Raw genomic sequence first — 18,395 nt, 5'->3', positions numbered from 1 at the left:
GATCTGAATGCCTGTTAAAACGCTGACCAGTGACCCAAGAGAGTACACAGGCAAGGTCTTTCCTAGTGATCGGCTTGTCTTCCAGGGATAATCAGCAGGGAAGGCTTTCTGTTAGAAATTACAGCGGTGATACTCCCAAGAGTCAAACCAATGTTCTTATACAAGCTTTGTTCTTGGAAGTCTTTGTTTTAGGCTGGTACATTTTATAAGAAAATCTATCCTTTGGCTAAGATCTGTCAGTAAAAATACAATGCACAACAAAAATAACAAAATTTCTGTTTCTCATTATCTCATTTCAGTTCTGCTCCCAGAACCAACCATTTCCTTAATGCCTTCTCTGGCACAAAGTACAATTTCTGTTCATTCCTTTGAATAACTGTTTCTATAGAATAAATAAGTTTTATTTCTCCCCTCTCCTTTTCCTTGAAAATTCAACTATAATTTTTCCACGTTTCCTCCCTGCTCAGTCTCACCACAGCATCCATAATCTAAACCCTGTGTTAGAACTTGATGTGCTTCATATGTTTCTCACACACCCCAGGGAAGAGGTCTAGTTCACATCTGGATGTAGTTTAGATCAGGGCAGAAATAACTCCCAGGCCTTGCTAGGAAGCATTTCTCATTATTATTAACACACAGCAAAAGCAACTTGCATTCTACAGAGGCCACTTTAACAATAAACCTCACGCCAGTAACACAAAGGAGTCAAACTTCATCCAGGCGAGCAAGGAGACAACTGAGTCATTGAGAGCTCTCTGTTCAGCAATTAGATGTAATGTCTGTCAGCTGGTAACATGGATGACACTTTCTGTTCTTTGCTTTCTGTTGCTGTGATAGACACCATCACGAAAACTCACTTGAGAAGGAAAGAGTTTGTCTGGCTTCTGGGTTACAGTCCCTCCTGTGGAAAGACCTGGGCAGGGGCTCTAGGCAGGAACCTGGAGGCAGGAACTGAAGGAAAACTGAGAAGGAACACTGCTTAAAGCCTTGCACCCAGGCTTATATCCAGCTGCCTTTTTTCTATAATTCAGGCCCACACTGGGTGCCCACATCAATTAGCAATCAAGACAGTGCTCTATAGGCATGCCCACAGGCTAACCTTCAGTTGAAGTTCCCTCTTTCCATGGACAACCAAAATAAGCACCCATGCTCTAGAGAAAGTCTAGTGCGGGCCACATGGGATTGTTCCTGAAGATTCTTCAGACACAGCAAATATTGAAATCGTTTTCACAGAACACTGCTATATCATGGCCCTGGGCTCTGTATTTTAAATTTTAGTATCCTTAACCCTAACAGGGGTCCTTCAAGTTTATGATTGTCTTTCTAAGAATGGAATGAATCTTTTGAGGTTTCCATTCACTAGCTTCCTGAAGTTGATTTGTCAATAAATTTGTCAAGAACAGAAAGCATATGAGTATTAAATATCCCCCACAGCTGGAACCGCTGTGTTCCTGGAACCGCTGGCCACCAGAAGGGTAAACAAAACAAATGTGGTAGAGATGGGAGAGAAAAGCCAAAAAAGGGGGCTCCTGTGCTTGGTAAATTTGAGGTCCAGCAAGGTCCTGGGAGGACCTTGGGCTTCATCACTAAGACAGAACAGCACTTCTCTCATCACTGTCTGTAAAGGATCCTCAGGGAAGGGGATGTGTGCTCAGGGTGCTGATAAACATTTGCTGAATAGAAACACACATCATGTAGAGATTGTTATATGCACATTGTATAATTTCTTATTATATAAGAAATGTCATGATTTCAGTGAAAACGAAGACAACCCCAAAATTCCCACATTGCCTTTTGGATATAGAAAAAGCGTCTTGCTTAGCACAAGGTCACTTGCACCCTGGGGAGGTACGGCCTGACGGATGGATTCAAGAAAGCAATTTGAAATATTTCAACTTGCTGTCTCATTTTTTAATCAGTTCTTGTTGCGCAGATGGGCATGTCTATGAGGAAGAGCCAACAAACAATGCCTTCCTCTCAATTGACATCCTTTTTAAAACAAAATTAACAGTCAGACATTGCCATGCATGCTTGTTATCCCTGCATGGCAATGTGAGGCAGGAGGATCACAAGTTCTAGGCCATTGTGGGCTACATACTGAGGACGTGTGCAAAACAACAGTAATAAAGAATTAATGATTTCAACCTGACTCCCATAACATATAATATAGTATGGCACATAGCTTTGAACTCAAAGTGGTAATTTAAATACCAACATGCCTTCAGTAAATAATTATTTGTTTGTTCTTTTTTTTTCTTTTCTCTTTTTCTTTTTTGAGACAGGGTCACTATGTCACCCTGACTGTCCTAGAGCATGCTGTATAGACCAGACTGGTTTCAAACTCAAAGAGATTTATGTGCCTGCCTCTGCCCCTGAGTGCTAGGATTCAAGGTGCACACCACCATGCCTGGCTGCCAGGGCATATTTTTAAAGTACCCATTATCAACATGGTTTGTCATTGGAACCTCTCCACTGAGGGATGACACAATCCCATTTCACATACCATGTGCTGTTTACATCTACTTCTGGGAAATATTATTATTGCTGTTTAGTTTAGCCTAGGTCCATTTGGAATGTAACAAGATCTACCCTTCATTCCACATCCATAGTCTGTGTTCCAAAATTGTTAGTATTCAATGAGAAGCTTGAAGGCAGTTTTACAAATCAACTGCTAATATAAAAAACTAAAATGAAAAACCCTCCGAAGAATATTTCTCTGATAGGAAAGGAAGGGTGTATTGGAATAGGGATACAGCATGTGGGTAAAGAAGTCCAAATGGGGGCTGGAGAGATGGCTCAGAGGTTAAGAGCACTGACTGCTCTTCCAGAGGTCCTAAGTTCAATTCCCAGCAACCATATGGTGGCTCACAACCATCTGTAATGAGATCTGGTGCCCTCTTCTGGCCTGCAGTCATATATGCTGTATACATAATAAATAAATAAATCTTAAGAAGAAGAAGAAGAAGAAGAAGAAGAAGAAGAAGAAGAAGAAGAAGAAGAAGAAGAAGAAGAAGAAGAAGAAGGCGGCCAAATGGAGACAGACACAATTTCTCTCCATTGGAAGAAAGAATACTGTTGAGAAATTCTTAATTCCATAGCTCAAGCTATGAATGGAACAGAGGAAACTGGGGGAAATCTTCCTGAGGTTCCCACTTGTTCTCTCTGGTGGTGACTGGGACACAGGATGCTGGGTACCCACTCTAGCAGTTACAGTGCTTCCTTCCTGCAGGCTCACGTGTACTGAGACCATACACCCACGTAAAGGACTCACAGAAAGGACAGCTGCAGCTGGTTTCCAGGGGAGCTGACAATGCTCCAGACACATTCTGCATGAGGATGGTATGCTGCTGGGTAGTCAGGGCTGTTGAAGATGCCATCAGCCATGTTGAAGGTTCCACCACAAGCTGGAAGGCAAAAGAAATAAAAAAGGGAAGTTTCAGAGCAAAGAGCAAATGAAAGACAGCACAAGATACAAGAGGAAGAGCATTAGGGCCATGTGCAAAGGACAGGACACTTCCACCTCACGTTAACATTTGATCTGCTTCACAAATAGTAACAGAGGGAAGATTCCAAAGACAAAACTGAGAGCTCTACAGAGGGAGCTCTTCTAAAAGTCTTTCTCCATGTGAACTAGAACTTCGGGTTTAAAAAAGGACTTGTTTTCAATCCTGCAGCCACTTGGTTTTTATGGCCAGGGTGATTTTCAAGCTTGCCCCGGAAGAGGGGGTACTTTTCCCTGGCTGCCATGGAAAAGGCAACTGTCCAGCTTGTCCCTCTGGGGAGATTACTAAGACACACGATTCTTCACTTTTCTACACTTGGGCTGTTAACAGCCTCTCCTGGCCAAGAAGCACAATGATGGATGGCACCTCGTTCCTCTCCTGCCCATGTGCCTCACTGCACAGTGGACCTGTCAATATCCACACCTACCTGACCCTAGCATCAAGTGCAGAAAAATAGCCATGAGGCTGTGCATGGTATGAGTCTCCATCAAACTTCCAGTCACAGAGCACCTTGGCTGTGACACTAGAGAACAGGTCTCCAAGAAGATAAGGTGGGACTATAAAAAAAACCCAGCCAGGTTTTCAGCCAATTCTCCTCACTTTCTAGATCTCATGGTTATGAAATTTTACACAACATTAAATTATAAAGAAGGCACAAGAGAAATTTTAGGAAACTGGCTCCCCACTTTAAAAGAGTCCTAAATAACCAAGCAAAGATTTGTATCCCACACTGTCAACCCTACAGTCATCTGTTAATGCCTCTTACTTACCTGATGTTGATGCAGAATAGAAGGCATGGAAACCCTCACTTACAATGGAAGAATCAGAGACAAACTTCAGTGTCAGGGCATTGCCAAAGGATACGATGGGATGGGGCAGGGAGGTACCACAGTAACGGCCTAAGGATGAAGATGTGACAAGGAGGTAACGCAATGGCAGGGCCACACAAGACATCACAATGAGAAAGAACCACTTACATCAGAGTTGTGTTTGAGACAATGCCTGAGCACTAAAGATACACTCTAGATACCAGCATAGCCAGGATGAATATAGACATGATTAATTTAAAAAAAAATAGAGGGACAGAGGGAAAGCAGATGTGACTAGACTCCAACTGTAACTCAAGTGGACACTTCCAGCCAAGTAGGGACAGACAATAGTGCACTTAGAATCTCAGTGCATTATCACAGAGAGGAGGAGATGGTGGATCAAGTTCCATGCATTCAACACCTGGCTTGCCATTCACGAGTTATGTAAGCTGAGACAAGCTACTTGGGTGTTCTATGACCCAGTTTCCTCATATATTAGAAATAACTAAATCTATGTCGTAAGGCTATAAAGACTGAGTTACCACTTAGAGGAACACCCACTGAAAATCCTGGCTACAGAAATAAACCTAGAAAAACTATAAGACATGTAATGTATATTTTACCTGCTCAAACATAAAACAAAAAACATCATCTTTGGATGACTTTTGTACAGTGCACAGTCTATACTTGTATTAATGCAGATATGAGCAGTACTCCGCAGGAGGTGGTTGGGTAAGAGTATGTGTTCTATACATATCCTTGTCTTTGGTTCTATACCAATGGATTAACTTCTCACACAATACAATTCGAGGTGTGCCTGGTGCCCAGTCCTTGTCCACTAGGCTCTGTTATGGGCACAGTAATAAAAGTAGTCTCCTCTGACAGAGCTTGTCTTCTGTAAGGGGGGACACTTCCATGGCAAAATGCTCACAGAGAAAGTGTTCATTTCCAATGGAATATAAGAAGTATTTTAAAGTACTAGCCAGAGATTTCTGAATGTTCTGTTTAATGATGAAATGGTCTTTGTTCCACTACTGCTTCAGATTGCGATTTGGAATCTGTAACTTGCACTTTAGAAACACACTAAAATATACAAACTATTTGTGACCATAAATAAGTTGAGTTTCTTGAGTCCCACATTTTTCTGCTTTCCTACCCTCTGATTATTCCTATGTGGCTTATGAGGTTCTTCATGCTTATTGGAAACACTGTAACTTTGAATGTCAACAACAACAACAACAACAACAACACACACACACACACACACACACATACACACACACACACACACACACACACACACACACACACACACACACACACTACATGCCAAGACTACAGATGTAAATGATGAGTCTTTGGTACCTTGGACAGGTGCGTCATAGTCCTTGCCATCCAAAATCTCTAAATAGTCCCGTGCACAGTCTGTGCTGTCTTGAAGTTGAAAGAGGCTAAAGGAGAGGGTAATATGACTGACTATAGAAAAAAAGAGAGAGGAGAGGGATGGTTATTTAATAAAATATTGGCAAGCAGAACAGAGAGATTTTTGCCTCTGGTACTTTGAGATGAGGGTTTTCCAGCAGGGAAGCCAGGCATTTGGCAGCTTTGCACAGGGGTGGGGTCGGTAAACAGAGCTAAGGGCTCAGCTTCATGCTTAAAGGGCTTCCTTTGAAGAGTAACAGAATCAATGCTTTTGAAAACGCCTGTAGAATCCCAAATGCCAGTCATGGTAACTCAGAACTCTTTGGTAAGTTCATCCCAGAGACTTTGGGAAATGTCTTATTGGAAAACATAACCATAGGCTGTTGTTTTGTTTTATTAGCTATTGTTGTCTTCCTCTCATAAACATTCTTCTCCACAGGTTAGTTTTCTTAGATTCTGATTCCTTACATGCGCTGTACTGAGACACCCTTCTTCCACAAGACACAGCACACTCAAGCTTATTTAACTGTCAGAACCAGTGCCTGAGAGCTTCTGAATCATCCATCAGGAAAGCTTTGAACCACGCAAGGAACAGCAAGTGCCTGGGTACATTTTCCCTTTGTTGTCCCTCACAGCGTCCCTAATCTTCAGAATGGGATCTTTTCCTGTTGCCGTCCTTGCAGTGAGAACTTTCATCTGGATGTTTTTACAGCTCCTTAGAAAATAATCAATAGGCACAAAACTGCTGGACTCGGGTGGGGGATGGGGTGGGCTTCTTTTTCTCTGCTTTGTTGGGGCTCCACCCTCTCCATCTACAAAGACTAAGAATTACATCACCGGCTCCCACATCTTATGCGTGGCCACAGAATAGAATCAATTTGTGAAGTTCTGTTTCACAACTAATAACAATTAAATTAAACTTAATATTTAAGCCCAGCTCTTCTGCAAATTATTTTATGCTGGGGCCTGATTAGCCTAAGTGACTGTCCTATTTTCACACAGGTCATTAATTAGAGAACAGAAAAGAGGACTTAATGGCTTTCCCACTTTGTGTCTGAAATCACAGACTCTTCCTGGAAACCTTAAAGGAGGGCAGGGTTCAAGTGAAATAGGATTCCTAATGGGACCAGGATCACTGTGTTTGGAGTCGTTCTGACATGTCTATAAGGGCCATTTTCTCTGCCTGTAAAACGTGGACAGACTATTACCATGTCAGATAATAGAAATCTAAGATTCCAAAAGGAAAAGAAAGTAAGCATTTACTGAGTGCTTCTAGGCCTGTGCTGGGGTTTCATCAATATATACATGGCAGGAGGGGATAGGTTTGCTATTAGTTTCCCCGTTAGTGACCAATAGCTTGTGACATCGTATCCTCCAACTGTAAGATAGTTCTCCAAACTCTATCTTCATTATTCACATATTCATCCAGCATCTATCATACTCAGCAACACATGTCAAGAGCTGATTATCTATCAATTACGTTTTCATGACCTCAGTCTCACGTGCCTGCCAGTACAACAAAGATGTGCACAAATACAACTTAGGTTTTTGTGCATGGTAGGTAGGTACACATTTTAGGAGCCACATCCTCAATCCTTTGTCTTTGTTTGCTTGCTTGCTTGCTTGTTTTTAAGGCAAGGATTTCACTGATCCCAGAGTAGTCTCCAACTGGATATGAATAGAGGGTGACCTTGAACTTCTGCTTCTTCCACTCAGTGTGTGTTGCAATGACAAGCATGTGCCACCACTTGATGCATGTAGTTCTGGGCATCAAACCCAGAGCATCAATGGTGATACGCAGGTACTCAGCCCACTGAGTTATACCTTCAACTCCCCAGCCCTGGGATTTTTTTAGAGGCAAGGTCTCCATATATTACTCAGGCTGGCCTTGAACTTACTGTTGAGCCCAGGCTGGTCACCAACTCAAAAACCTTTTGCCTTAGCCTCCAGAGTACTAGGATTGCCACATCCAGCCTTAAAAATTCCTTTAAATTAATATGAATCACTTTAAAGAATGTCTGTGTACTAGACTAGAAAAATGACCGTTTTGATGCATTCCAGGAACCAGGACTTCCAAAAAAAGGTCAGCCATCAATTGTTACCACTGAAGACATAAGTGCCCTACTGACGGCCATACTTCCCAAAGGTATCCCTTGCCCCAGACTTTTCTGTTTTTTATTTTTGTTACTTACATGGAGGTTGAGCTTCAATTATCCAAGTACAGTTTTGATTGTTTGGATATTTATTAGGGAACAATGGAGAGGAAATAGTATCAGAAGAGTCAGTGATGATGTGGCCTCCACATTCTGGGAAGTACAAACAGACATGTCATATACTTTTGATTTCTACCAACTACACCAGTTATTAGACGATTGAAAGTACTTCTTATTTCCACAGTGCATGCCAAGAAAGCTCTCTGATAAGGAAGCTAGCTGCACATAAAACTGCACACACAAAAAAAAAACATCAAATAATGAGAAAATACTTTACAGTTATAATATTTTTCAATTACAGGAAGTGGGGACATAGAACAACACATTAAACGGCTATGAATTGTCTGAATCATTCAACCGACACTCTGGCTTTGATTCACTCATTCTATTTACTCATTAATTATAGGAAGGGTAATTTGTTTATAAATGAACTTTATTTTCTCTAGAAAACACTCAATTTGTAAAGGTGATTGCAAATTAACCAGAGATGTTCAGTGCTCTGTGGGAACCAAGGAGAGGAGAGTGTGCTGCACTGTTGAGTGCCCAGTCTCCAGAGGAGGCGGAGCTAGACCAGGATCTGGAGGATGAGAAGCACAGCGCAGGGAATGGGCAGCCTGAGCAAAGACGTTGGTGAGGAGAAGGGCCCTATTTATCCGGTGTTGACTGAAGCAGGCGAGGCTTAGATCGTATTAGCACTGTAAAGGGGTCAGGGCAGGTTTTGGAACTGTGCTTCACAGTTGGAGTGGCTTGACTTCCATCTTCAAGCCACACAGAGAAAGGACAGACACGAGGAGTCTCAGTGTGATCAGACTGTGTCTCTTAAGAGTTATTTGGGAGAAAGATGGAGCAAGAGTGGGTGAGTTTGAGGAGGCTGTTGTAAGAGTTCAGATAGGGATGAGAGGGTACTCTTCCTCTGAAGCAACACTTAAGGGAATATTAAGTGTAAAGAAAAATAGTGTTAAGTACTACCTTTTTTTTTTTTTTTTTTTGAAATCACCGAGAATGGTAGACACACGCTAGTGTCTTGCTCCAATGTCTCTGAGGGTGCACCTTTGTGAGACTGACTCCGAAACACTCTCCACCTAGGAGTGTTTATGAATATGATACCAGCAAGTCTACTAGTGTGGATGTTAACAGGCGCATGATGACAGAACAGGTTAACCTTACTTGAGGTGGGGCCAGGGGGATGGCTCAGCCGATAAAGGCATTGCCATCAAGCCTACAGACATGAGTTCAATCCCTGAGAGCCACATGAAAGGAGAGAACTGAGTCCCATAAGTTGTCCTCTGACCTCTGCATGTGCATCATGATGCATACAAATAAACACATGTGCAATTTTTTTAATTAAAAAAAATTTTGAAGTAAATGATCTGAGTCATATAGATAAAAATCATAGCCCCATTCAAACCAATTAACAATCCCTCTAAGTTCTGGGCTCCTTCTATGTCTACCAATTTGATAAAGATTAATCTCTGAGAAAAAAATCTGGTGAAAGGCAATGGGTGAAAGGCTTGGGAGAGGAAATTGAGAAGTGGTGACTTGAGGACAAAAACAATGGAAAAATATGGAATTCAGCAATGAGGCAAACCATTCTGTGGAGAGAGAATCTGACACTACATTACAAACAAGTCTTACAATTGTATATCTCCTTGGTTAGGTGCTAGGTAAATTAATTTGGCTAATTCTTTTTTTTTATATTGCTGGTACTGAACCATTAAATTTTATCCTAAAAACATAGGGCTTAAGAGAGTTACAGGTCCTAAGACATCATCATCATTTAAGGTAGACGAAGATACATAAAATATATGAACAGCTAGCATACTCATAAGTCTTCCTATCTGAATATTTGCATGTTAAGTTGGAAACTCTGGTGAACTTCTGAAGTCTGGTTACAGCAGTTGGGGGTTAGGTGACTCACAGGATACTTACCTTGCCTGAACTGAGCTCGGAAGCCCCTGCCCTGTCTGGAAGAGCCAGACCGGAATCTCACAAAGAGGCTGTTTCCTGAAGAAGTGATGGAGTTAGGTGGCGTCTGTCTTCCACACACACTGGCGACACGGGTGCTTGTGGAACTTGAGCCATCATACGTCTGCAAAGATGGAAGACAGAAAACTCTCAATACTGCAAGTTTACATCTATAAGGCCCATATTCTGTGGATCATCTGCATACCAATGAGCCAGTAAAGCACTGCATTGGCTGGATCTACAACAATTGGCTTTATTTCATTGTCTTGTTGTAGAGTTCCAGGGGCATGTCTGAGTGTTTGGTCATTTCTAGAAACAATACAAAGATTTCAGTGTGAGGTTTTCTGCTAACACCACCAATACCTCTGTAAGTTCTGACGCTCACAGAGCCCTCCTTTTCCTCATGACCATCAGCACATGCCCAAGATGTGTACTGAAAATGTTTGATGCAAAGTTGATGCGCAGAAGCAAAACAGGTGAGAGATAACGAGTAACCATTCATTGTTAGAAACACAACATTCTTGGAACCTTTTGCTCCTTAGAGGCTCATAGACAATGAGCAAGAAAGATGGCAAGAATAATAAGAGTGGGATTAGCCTGGTGTAGGAAATTACCTCATTCAAAGACATGTATCAGGTTCCATCCCTGCCCAGGACTGTACTGGAGCTCCTTTGACACACCTTCTGTGCCAGTGGAGTAAAGTTATATTATATGTGCCCCAAATCTCCACGTCAATATGTAAAATTGGAGTTTACTCATCTGTTTGGCATTCTGAGCTAGCATGAACTCTTGAACATTTTTATGTATAAACCAGGAATTTATAAGTCTCTTGTCTTTGCATGGTAACACTTGGGACCACTAGGTATATACTCTGTCAGAAATTGAATTCAGTCTTTCTTATTTGATTCCTCCAACCATTTTCTCTACCTGTATTTTTATCAAAAAATTCATAGACAATCTTAGTGGTGTATAAGTTACATAATTCCTAAGAGGGAACAAGTCACTTTGAGTCCAAAAACTTGATTTTAGCATCTAGCATTGAAACTCTTATTTTGTCCAATATAAGATATCTGTTGAACAAGGTAGATATATTACTATAGTGAGAGTCAGTATCTGGAAATATTAAATTAATTATGACTATCTCATTCAAACCTAATTGCCATCTGCATTTTGTTAGAAAAATGTGGGTAGATAACAGAATATTCAGGGCACTAAAGTAAGGGAGGTATTCACAAGTAACTTGGAAAATCTAGTGATGACTGCAATCAGCATTCCTATTAGAGAATCAGGGTTGGGAGCGTATTCTGAACTGATTTGTACAAGCACATGAATCATATGGCTATAGGATTTAAATCCTCAGAGAAAGGGACCAGGCTTTTATAGTAATAAATACAAAGTAAATCTGGTTCTAGAACAACACTTCTTTCTCCCTTCCCCCTCTTATCATTTAATGTTCACATTTTAAATCCAAACATTCAATACATAAAACTTTAAAAATGATTTTTATTCAACAAACATTGACTGAAAATTGAGTGATATTCATCTAGCCATTCCAGAATATGATTTTCAGATCTAATCAGTTCAACCACTCACTTAGTCTCTGCAGAGAGTGTTCAGCTATAGGACATCTGTGTCACACAAGCTCAGAGGATACCCAGGAAGAGGGCAGCAGATAGGACTGTGAGAGTCAGAGGACAGGGAGGGCTGCTGGGGAGCAGTAGCTTCTGGACATGACTGGGTCTTTGCACCCACGAACTTACACAGCTGTGGTTGCTTGCTTGAGGCCTTGCACATGATCAAGGGAGTCAATATCCAAACATGGATAAGGGAGGATTCATGAGGCTCCCCCCCCCCAGCTGAGGAACTACTGGCAGCTGATGGTTGATGGGAACGGGTGAGTTTTCTTCTGTGATATGGGCCTTGTTCGTGCTCCAGTGTACAACTCTATACTCATGTATGCACAAGCAGCCCTGTACTCAGATGGTCATTGTCACGACCAAAACAAAAACCCTCCAATTCCTCAGACTCCAAAAGGCACTCCAAATGTCCATAAATGAGCTCCGCCTGTACTACAGGAGGACTTCTGGTGATTAGATAAAAGCCAGCATTCTTCTTCTACAAGTTCCTGTCTACCAAAAGGAGTCATTTCCCTTACCTCCAGAAGAAGGGGCATATGGCTACATGTGGTGCCTATCAGTATATCAAAACTCAGGCTGGCTTCCAGATCATTCAGTATCCCAAGTACCTATTACACATTTCAAAATCCATGCTAGCATTCTATCCCTTCTTGTCCCCTCTCCTCCCCTAAACTCCTTCCAGCTCATGGGCTTTCCTCTACACCCCTATGCCCCCAGCTACCTAGTCTCCTTATAATCCTGCTATCCTCAACATGTTTTCTCTATGCTCTGCTCCTTCTATTCTCCCCTTTCTTGCTGTTTGCTCGCCATGTTTGGTCTACTTCTTCCTCTCTCTGCTCTGGACTCTCCCAGATGCATCTGGTCGTTCTCTCTCTTATATCTACAGTAAAAACATCTTCTTCACCACACCATGGAATAGTCATCCTGTCAGTTTGCACAGTTATTAAGCAAACAAACATACAAAGGCATGTAGTTGGGGATGGGTTGAGAGAAGGGATCCAGGAGGAGTAGGAGGGGCCCTGAGGGATGATTATGATCAAAATGAATTATATACATGTATGAAAAATTCAAAATAAAGAAATATTGTTTCCAGTCTAGTATGATTGCTTCTTTCAGACTTTGTTTAGAGCTAAACAACATATAAGCCATCACAAACATGCCTCTTAATTTGCTTAATTTCTTAAATTTTGGTAAAGTACTAGACTGTATTAAGTATATACAAACTCCCAAAAGAATAGAAACTTGAACCTTTTCCAAGCCCACACTTTTTAAAAAGGCAAAATGTTCTGGCTTACTTTCTGCTGCTGTGATAAAGTATCCTAACAAACAATTTAGGGAGAAAAAAGGCTTTAATTCAGTTTATAATTCCCGTTTACAGTCAGTCATTGTGAGAAAGTTATAGCAGGAACCTCAAAGAGCTAATCACATTACATTCAAGAAAAGAGCTTAGCCCCTTTCTTGCTTGTTCTCAGCTTGATTACTCTTATAATGTTCAGGACCTTTTACCTAGGGAATGGTACCACCCAAAGTGGGCTGGTACTTATATCAATTAATTATGTTGAATCCCCCATAAAATTGCCCACTCAATATAGACAATCCCTCCCTGAGACTCTCTTCCTAGGCCATTCTTGTCCTTGAATTGAAGTTATATACCAACAGCATATCAAATATGTATGTGTGTATGTCTGTGTTGTAAGTTTATAGGCATGGCTAAAAATGCCTCAAGTTACTCTCCAACAACATGTGGTTGGAGTGAGACAAGTGTGCTTATTGCGAAATTATGCCCTATCCAAAATAAGCTAGTAACTTATCTAAGATAAGCTAGTGAGCGTGAGTCTTCACTCACCGAATTCTACATAACATTGCTTCTTTAAAAAAAAAAAAAAAAAAAAAAAAAAAAAAAAAAAAAAACTTGTGATAGCTGGCTTATTGTCATGTGTTCGGAACCCCAGAATTTTGAAGACTGTGGTAGGAGGTCATAAATTCAAGCCCAACTTGTACTATAAGAGTAAGACGCTGGCTACATAAGTAAATAACTTATGCATACTTAATCATCATTCTGTAAAATTTCAAAGTCTCACACTAGCAATGAGACAGTATTTTTAAATTGCATGTGAAATATCAATTGTACTTGAGAATGCTTTCAACATTAGCAATATTAAGACAATATTCTCACATTTTAATTTTTAATTTGCAAAGTTACAAGGAAGCACTGCAAGAAAGAAAATATGAGAAATTTGTTTCTGCTTATTTAAAGGTCTACAGTCATGAGCCTATCAATATGTATGGTCCCTTGTTTCTACTTAGCTCCCAAAGCAGAGCTAGCAAATTGTATCACCACTGGATAAATGTATAATGCATTCATATAACTTAAGTAATTCTTAAGTCTGCTGCCAAGACTAGGCTTAGGAATTGATTTTTCAACCCCCTATTGAAGCAGGAAATGCCACAGCAGTATACACACAAGATAAGACTCTCAACTTACTCTTCTCTTCTAGGTGACACTAATGAAGTAATGAAACAGAATCCACAAAAGAAAAAACAGGCACCATGTTCTGGACTCCAGCTAGCACAGCTCCCAACAAGCTGAGCCTGAGCTGGCTAAATGGTAAACATTTCTGTGGGAAAGGGAGCGCCTTTGGAAGGGACTAGGGATGGTATAAAATTACAGGATTCTAGCATACACATTTACTAAGCCAAAATGTAACTTTAGTGCATAAAAAGAAAGGAAAAGTACCGAGCCTGGCACGTAATAGCCAGGAAAAAGAGACGTGTAAATGTCAAACATATGTCGGTCTGTAGTTTCTAAGAACAGAGAGCTGGGTTGAGAAACACCTTGAGAAAAAGCTGCCCTCTCCTTCATGAGGTGGATTATAGAAACACAAAACAAAGCAAGCTCAGCAGTAAGAAGCTCTTCACAGGGGAGAGGGGCCCCCTGCGGCTGCTGTCATGCCAGCTTTTCTATATTCTGGGCCCAAGGAGGAAATGGCAAGGGTGTGGTCACAGGGCACAGACAGCCCCACACACTCAGCTCACACAGTGTGAGGGAAAGGCACGGGAGGAGGTGGGCCAAGGGATTTGAGCTTAGCCCACAGTCCAGAGTATCTCAGATTCAGGACTAGTTGCAATGTCTCAGCTCCTTCCATACCCTGAGCCCTAGCTAGAAGCAACGACTGAACTAATGGATTAGGAATTTTCATATTTGACATTTCAGTATTGTGAGGATTGAGTAAATGTCAACCATTGTCAGGTTAATACGTGTCCCCCCTTGTCATAGATCAAGTGGCATTAGGAAACAAATCAGTCAAGTGAGAGGCTGACATCCCTTCCTGATGACATTTACAGTTCTGGGAGGAGGGGCGCTAGGTTCAGAGTCTTACAAAGTGGCAGTTTGAGGAAACACAATGAGAGTCTTTTAATTTACTGGAGATAATGTGTTGATGTAAATATTCATTAAGAACGAACTGTGTGAGCTATTGAAACATTGATAGAACTTTTTTAGAGGGAAAGAATCTTTAGCAAATCGTCTTTATAAGCTTCAATGTGGAGGTGGAATAACGGAGGTGATGTTTCCTGTCTTAGGGGACAAGCTGCTCCCCTTCATGTGCTTCCTAATCATTGTTTAGCCACCTACTCTGTGAAAGGGAACTCATATTAGTCTTTATCAAATATTATTGTGAGAATTAAAAAGAATGAAATAGAAACAATTAGAGTTCCTGGTATACTGTTTGTGTAACAGATAGCTATTAAATAGCACAGATCTTCATGACAAAACATTTTACATCTCTCCTCTGTCTCCCAACCCAGAGGATCAGTATGCTGTCAGTTTTCTCTGCTGTATCTTTTGATTCCATCTCTTCTATGCCTGGAGGCTCCCTCTGGGTACTTTAGTATTTGGATCTTGCCTTGATCCCTTTTTTTCTGCCTTGGTTTTGTGTCATCTATCAATTCAGTCTCCCAGCAACTGCCATGGTGCTGTGCGTGCGCTGTCTCTAAAGTCTGAAGTCAGATACAAAAGGCAAGCTGAACAGCCCTATAGGTTTGTGGATGACATCAGATAAGCAGCCACTGGTGGATACACTTGAGAACGGAACACGTGATTGATGTGGATGCTAGCAACGGTGCTTTAGCCTGGAGTACCCCCTCTGCGATGATCATAACCCTGGAATGATTAAATGGCTCATGATCGACTGATGGAAATATCAGTCACTCCTGATGGCCCAACGCTCATGACTGCAGGGCAAAAATGAATTTCAACTGTGGTAGTAACACATCTTTTACTTCTGAAACTTCCAAGTTGAGCTTTCCATGAAGAGAAGCTGGGAATGTAGAAGTGTGTGGTTGTCTTTCCACGTGTGGCACTATACTTTTTGTTAACTTATTTTCGAATCATCTGGGAAATAACAAAATAATGCGATTGCAGCCTAACAAAATGTGTTAGGTGGAGGCTGGTGGGACGCCTCAGGAGGTCAAAACAGCTGCAGGCAAGCCTGATGACTGGAGTTTGATCCCTGGGACCCAATCACATGATGGAAGGAGAGAAGTGGCTTTAACAAGTTGTTTTCTGACCTCCATATGCATACCCACATGGACACAAAATTAACACATAAAATGTATTTAAAAGTTAATCTAGTTAGGATGATATATTGAAGACTGAAAGATAGTTTATATATATATATATATATATATGCATATATACATATATATATATATATCTTAAATTTTTAGTGTTTAAACACAAAGGGGGGAATTTTAATGATTTAATAATGATAGTGAGCAAAGAGGATTCTGAATCCAGTTCTGTAGTCCTAAGGTCCACAATATAAAAAGACAACTAAGACCTTTAAAATAGTGTGACTACTTGTGTTAGACGTAGTGACAAGGGAGACTTAATATATATATATTAAGGGAGACTTAATTATATATATATATATATATATATATATATATATATATATATATATATATATATATATATATAGAGAGAGAGAGAGAGAGAGAGAGAGAGGTACTAGTGCCTCATATTGGCATTTTGCTGTTACTACTAAGTCTCCCTTGTATATATATATTAGTTCTTTTTATCGTCCCATATGCAGCTTGGAAACTTGAGACTTAGATAATGTAAGTGTCTTGGAATCGAATACTTCCTAGTAGCACAGAGCAGTATAAGCCCTATCTTACTGACGTCTTACTGGTTATCATTAAACCAAGGGGGAAGGTAAAATCAAGTTCCATTCATTTAGCTGGAATATTAGGAGGCCAGAATTCTGTGAAGCTAAGTGAGATCCCACGACATTTTAGAAAGATAATCACAGCAGCTTCCCGGTCACCTAAAACTGCACTGGAGCATCCTTAGGGGCTCTGATCTTGGCTGTCAATTTGACCTCTTTTGGAATTAACAAACAGCCAATCAGCTGGGCACACCTGGGAGGGGTTTTTCTTGGTTGGATTATTTGAGATGGACCCCACCCTAATCTGGATCAGTTGAGGTCAGAAGACTCACTCAAAATCTGGACCACACCTTTGTGGAGCTCACAGAAAAAGACAAGGAAGATGGAGGCTTCTGCCTTCTGCCTGCTCACCCTCACTCTCACTGGCCAATTCCTCCCTCCTGTTCCTTGAGAGGACCCTGAAGAATACCGGGACGTTTTAGTAAGTCTTGTGTCGGGCTCCTGTGGATTTCAGAGGGTTCTGTCATGCATTCCATTCCACTAAAGAGCTACGGCATTTCCAGCGTGGCTGATCCAGTGAGATGTCTTAACAAACAGCCCAGTGTCTGGGCTGATAAATAAACCTAAAACTTGTATCCCTGACTGCTAAACCGGGCTGTGCTTTTGGGCCTGGGTGCAGTAGTAACTGTCCACTTCCCTTCTCAGGGCTAATCACAGATCTCTGGCACAGCCTCTTCCCTCACTGCCACCCGGACTCCATTTGGCCGCCTGGTCCTCACTCTTCACTAAATTGTAACTCTGGCACCTCAGGTCTCCTGGTTCCAGTGCTTTAAATCTTCACAAGGTGAAAGAGATGTGGGGGAGGGTAATACACTGGGGGTGGGGGGTAAAAGAGCTAATTTATATCTGTCAGGTCCAAAGGAAACTCCAGTTCCCCAAACTCCAAAAAGCACTCCAAATATCCAGACGTGAGTTCAACCTGCTATGGGAGGGTTTCTGGAGGTTAGATAAAAGCCAGCACACCTCAGGAACTTGTAAAGTCAGTTCCCTTCTACCAAAAGGAGTCATCCCCCTTACCTCCAGCAAAAGCGACAAATGAATCTCCAATTAACATAGACCTCTGACACCTCTCAGCATAATCAAGGTCTATGCTACCTCCAGGCTCCAGCAGTCCCTTCTCACAAGTACTTGCTAGACATTTCAATGCTCCCGTCTCCTGGCCCTTCCCTCCCCTTCTTATAACCCGGCTGTTTGCACTACTCTAGGCCTCTGCTGCTGCTATTCTCAGTATGTTTTTCTATTCTCTACCCCCTGCTCTTTTCCCCTCTCTTGCAGACAACACTTGCCATGTCCAGCCTGCTGGCCCTGTTCGGTCTACTTCTTTCTCTCCCTGCTCTGGACTCTTCCAGATGCCTCTGTTTATTTTCTCTCTCTTACGCACAATAAAATGTTCCCATATCACAGAGCAGTCACGTCATTTGTCTATAGAATATCGAGGTACGAAATCAACCTGGAGAGCAGGGAACCCGTGAAACACCTTCACATGTTATATACAGGAGCGGAGCTGCTAATGGAATCCCCAGCTTCATGTCTGGGTCCAAGATAGAGGAAGTACTAAATGACAAGGAGGGGAGCCCCTCAGGATATTGTCCATGCTGTTAGTCATAAATATAAC

The 18,395-nt window shown here is 41.5% G+C and overlaps 1 protein-coding gene across 1 annotated transcript in view; it reads right to left on the bottom strand.

Annotated features, from left to right (window-relative positions):
* Positions 1–18,395, bottom strand: part of Cubn (cubilin) — a 226,113-nt gene that overhangs the window by 84,986 nt on the left and 122,732 nt on the right. The window contains exons 32-36 of the mRNA XM_006985936.4: positions 9,877–10,036; positions 7,927–8,040; positions 5,678–5,788; positions 4,274–4,402; positions 3,272–3,404 (exon numbers count right to left, since the gene is read on the bottom strand). Coding sequence (XP_006985998.2) covers positions 3,272–3,404; positions 4,274–4,402; positions 5,678–5,788; positions 7,927–8,040; positions 9,877–10,036 — 647 coding nt within the window. The remainder of the gene's footprint in view (positions 1–3,271; positions 3,405–4,273; positions 4,403–5,677; positions 5,789–7,926; positions 8,041–9,876; positions 10,037–18,395) is intronic.

Source organism: Peromyscus maniculatus, chromosome 5, assembly GCF_049852395.1.
Source record: "Peromyscus maniculatus bairdii isolate BWxNUB_F1_BW_parent chromosome 5, HU_Pman_BW_mat_3.1, whole genome shotgun sequence".
In the NCBI taxonomy this organism is placed as follows: domain Eukaryota; kingdom Metazoa; phylum Chordata; class Mammalia; order Rodentia; family Cricetidae; genus Peromyscus; species Peromyscus maniculatus.
The sequence above is the reverse complement of the archived record's forward strand: the minus strand, read 5'-3'. Positions and strand labels throughout refer to the sequence as shown.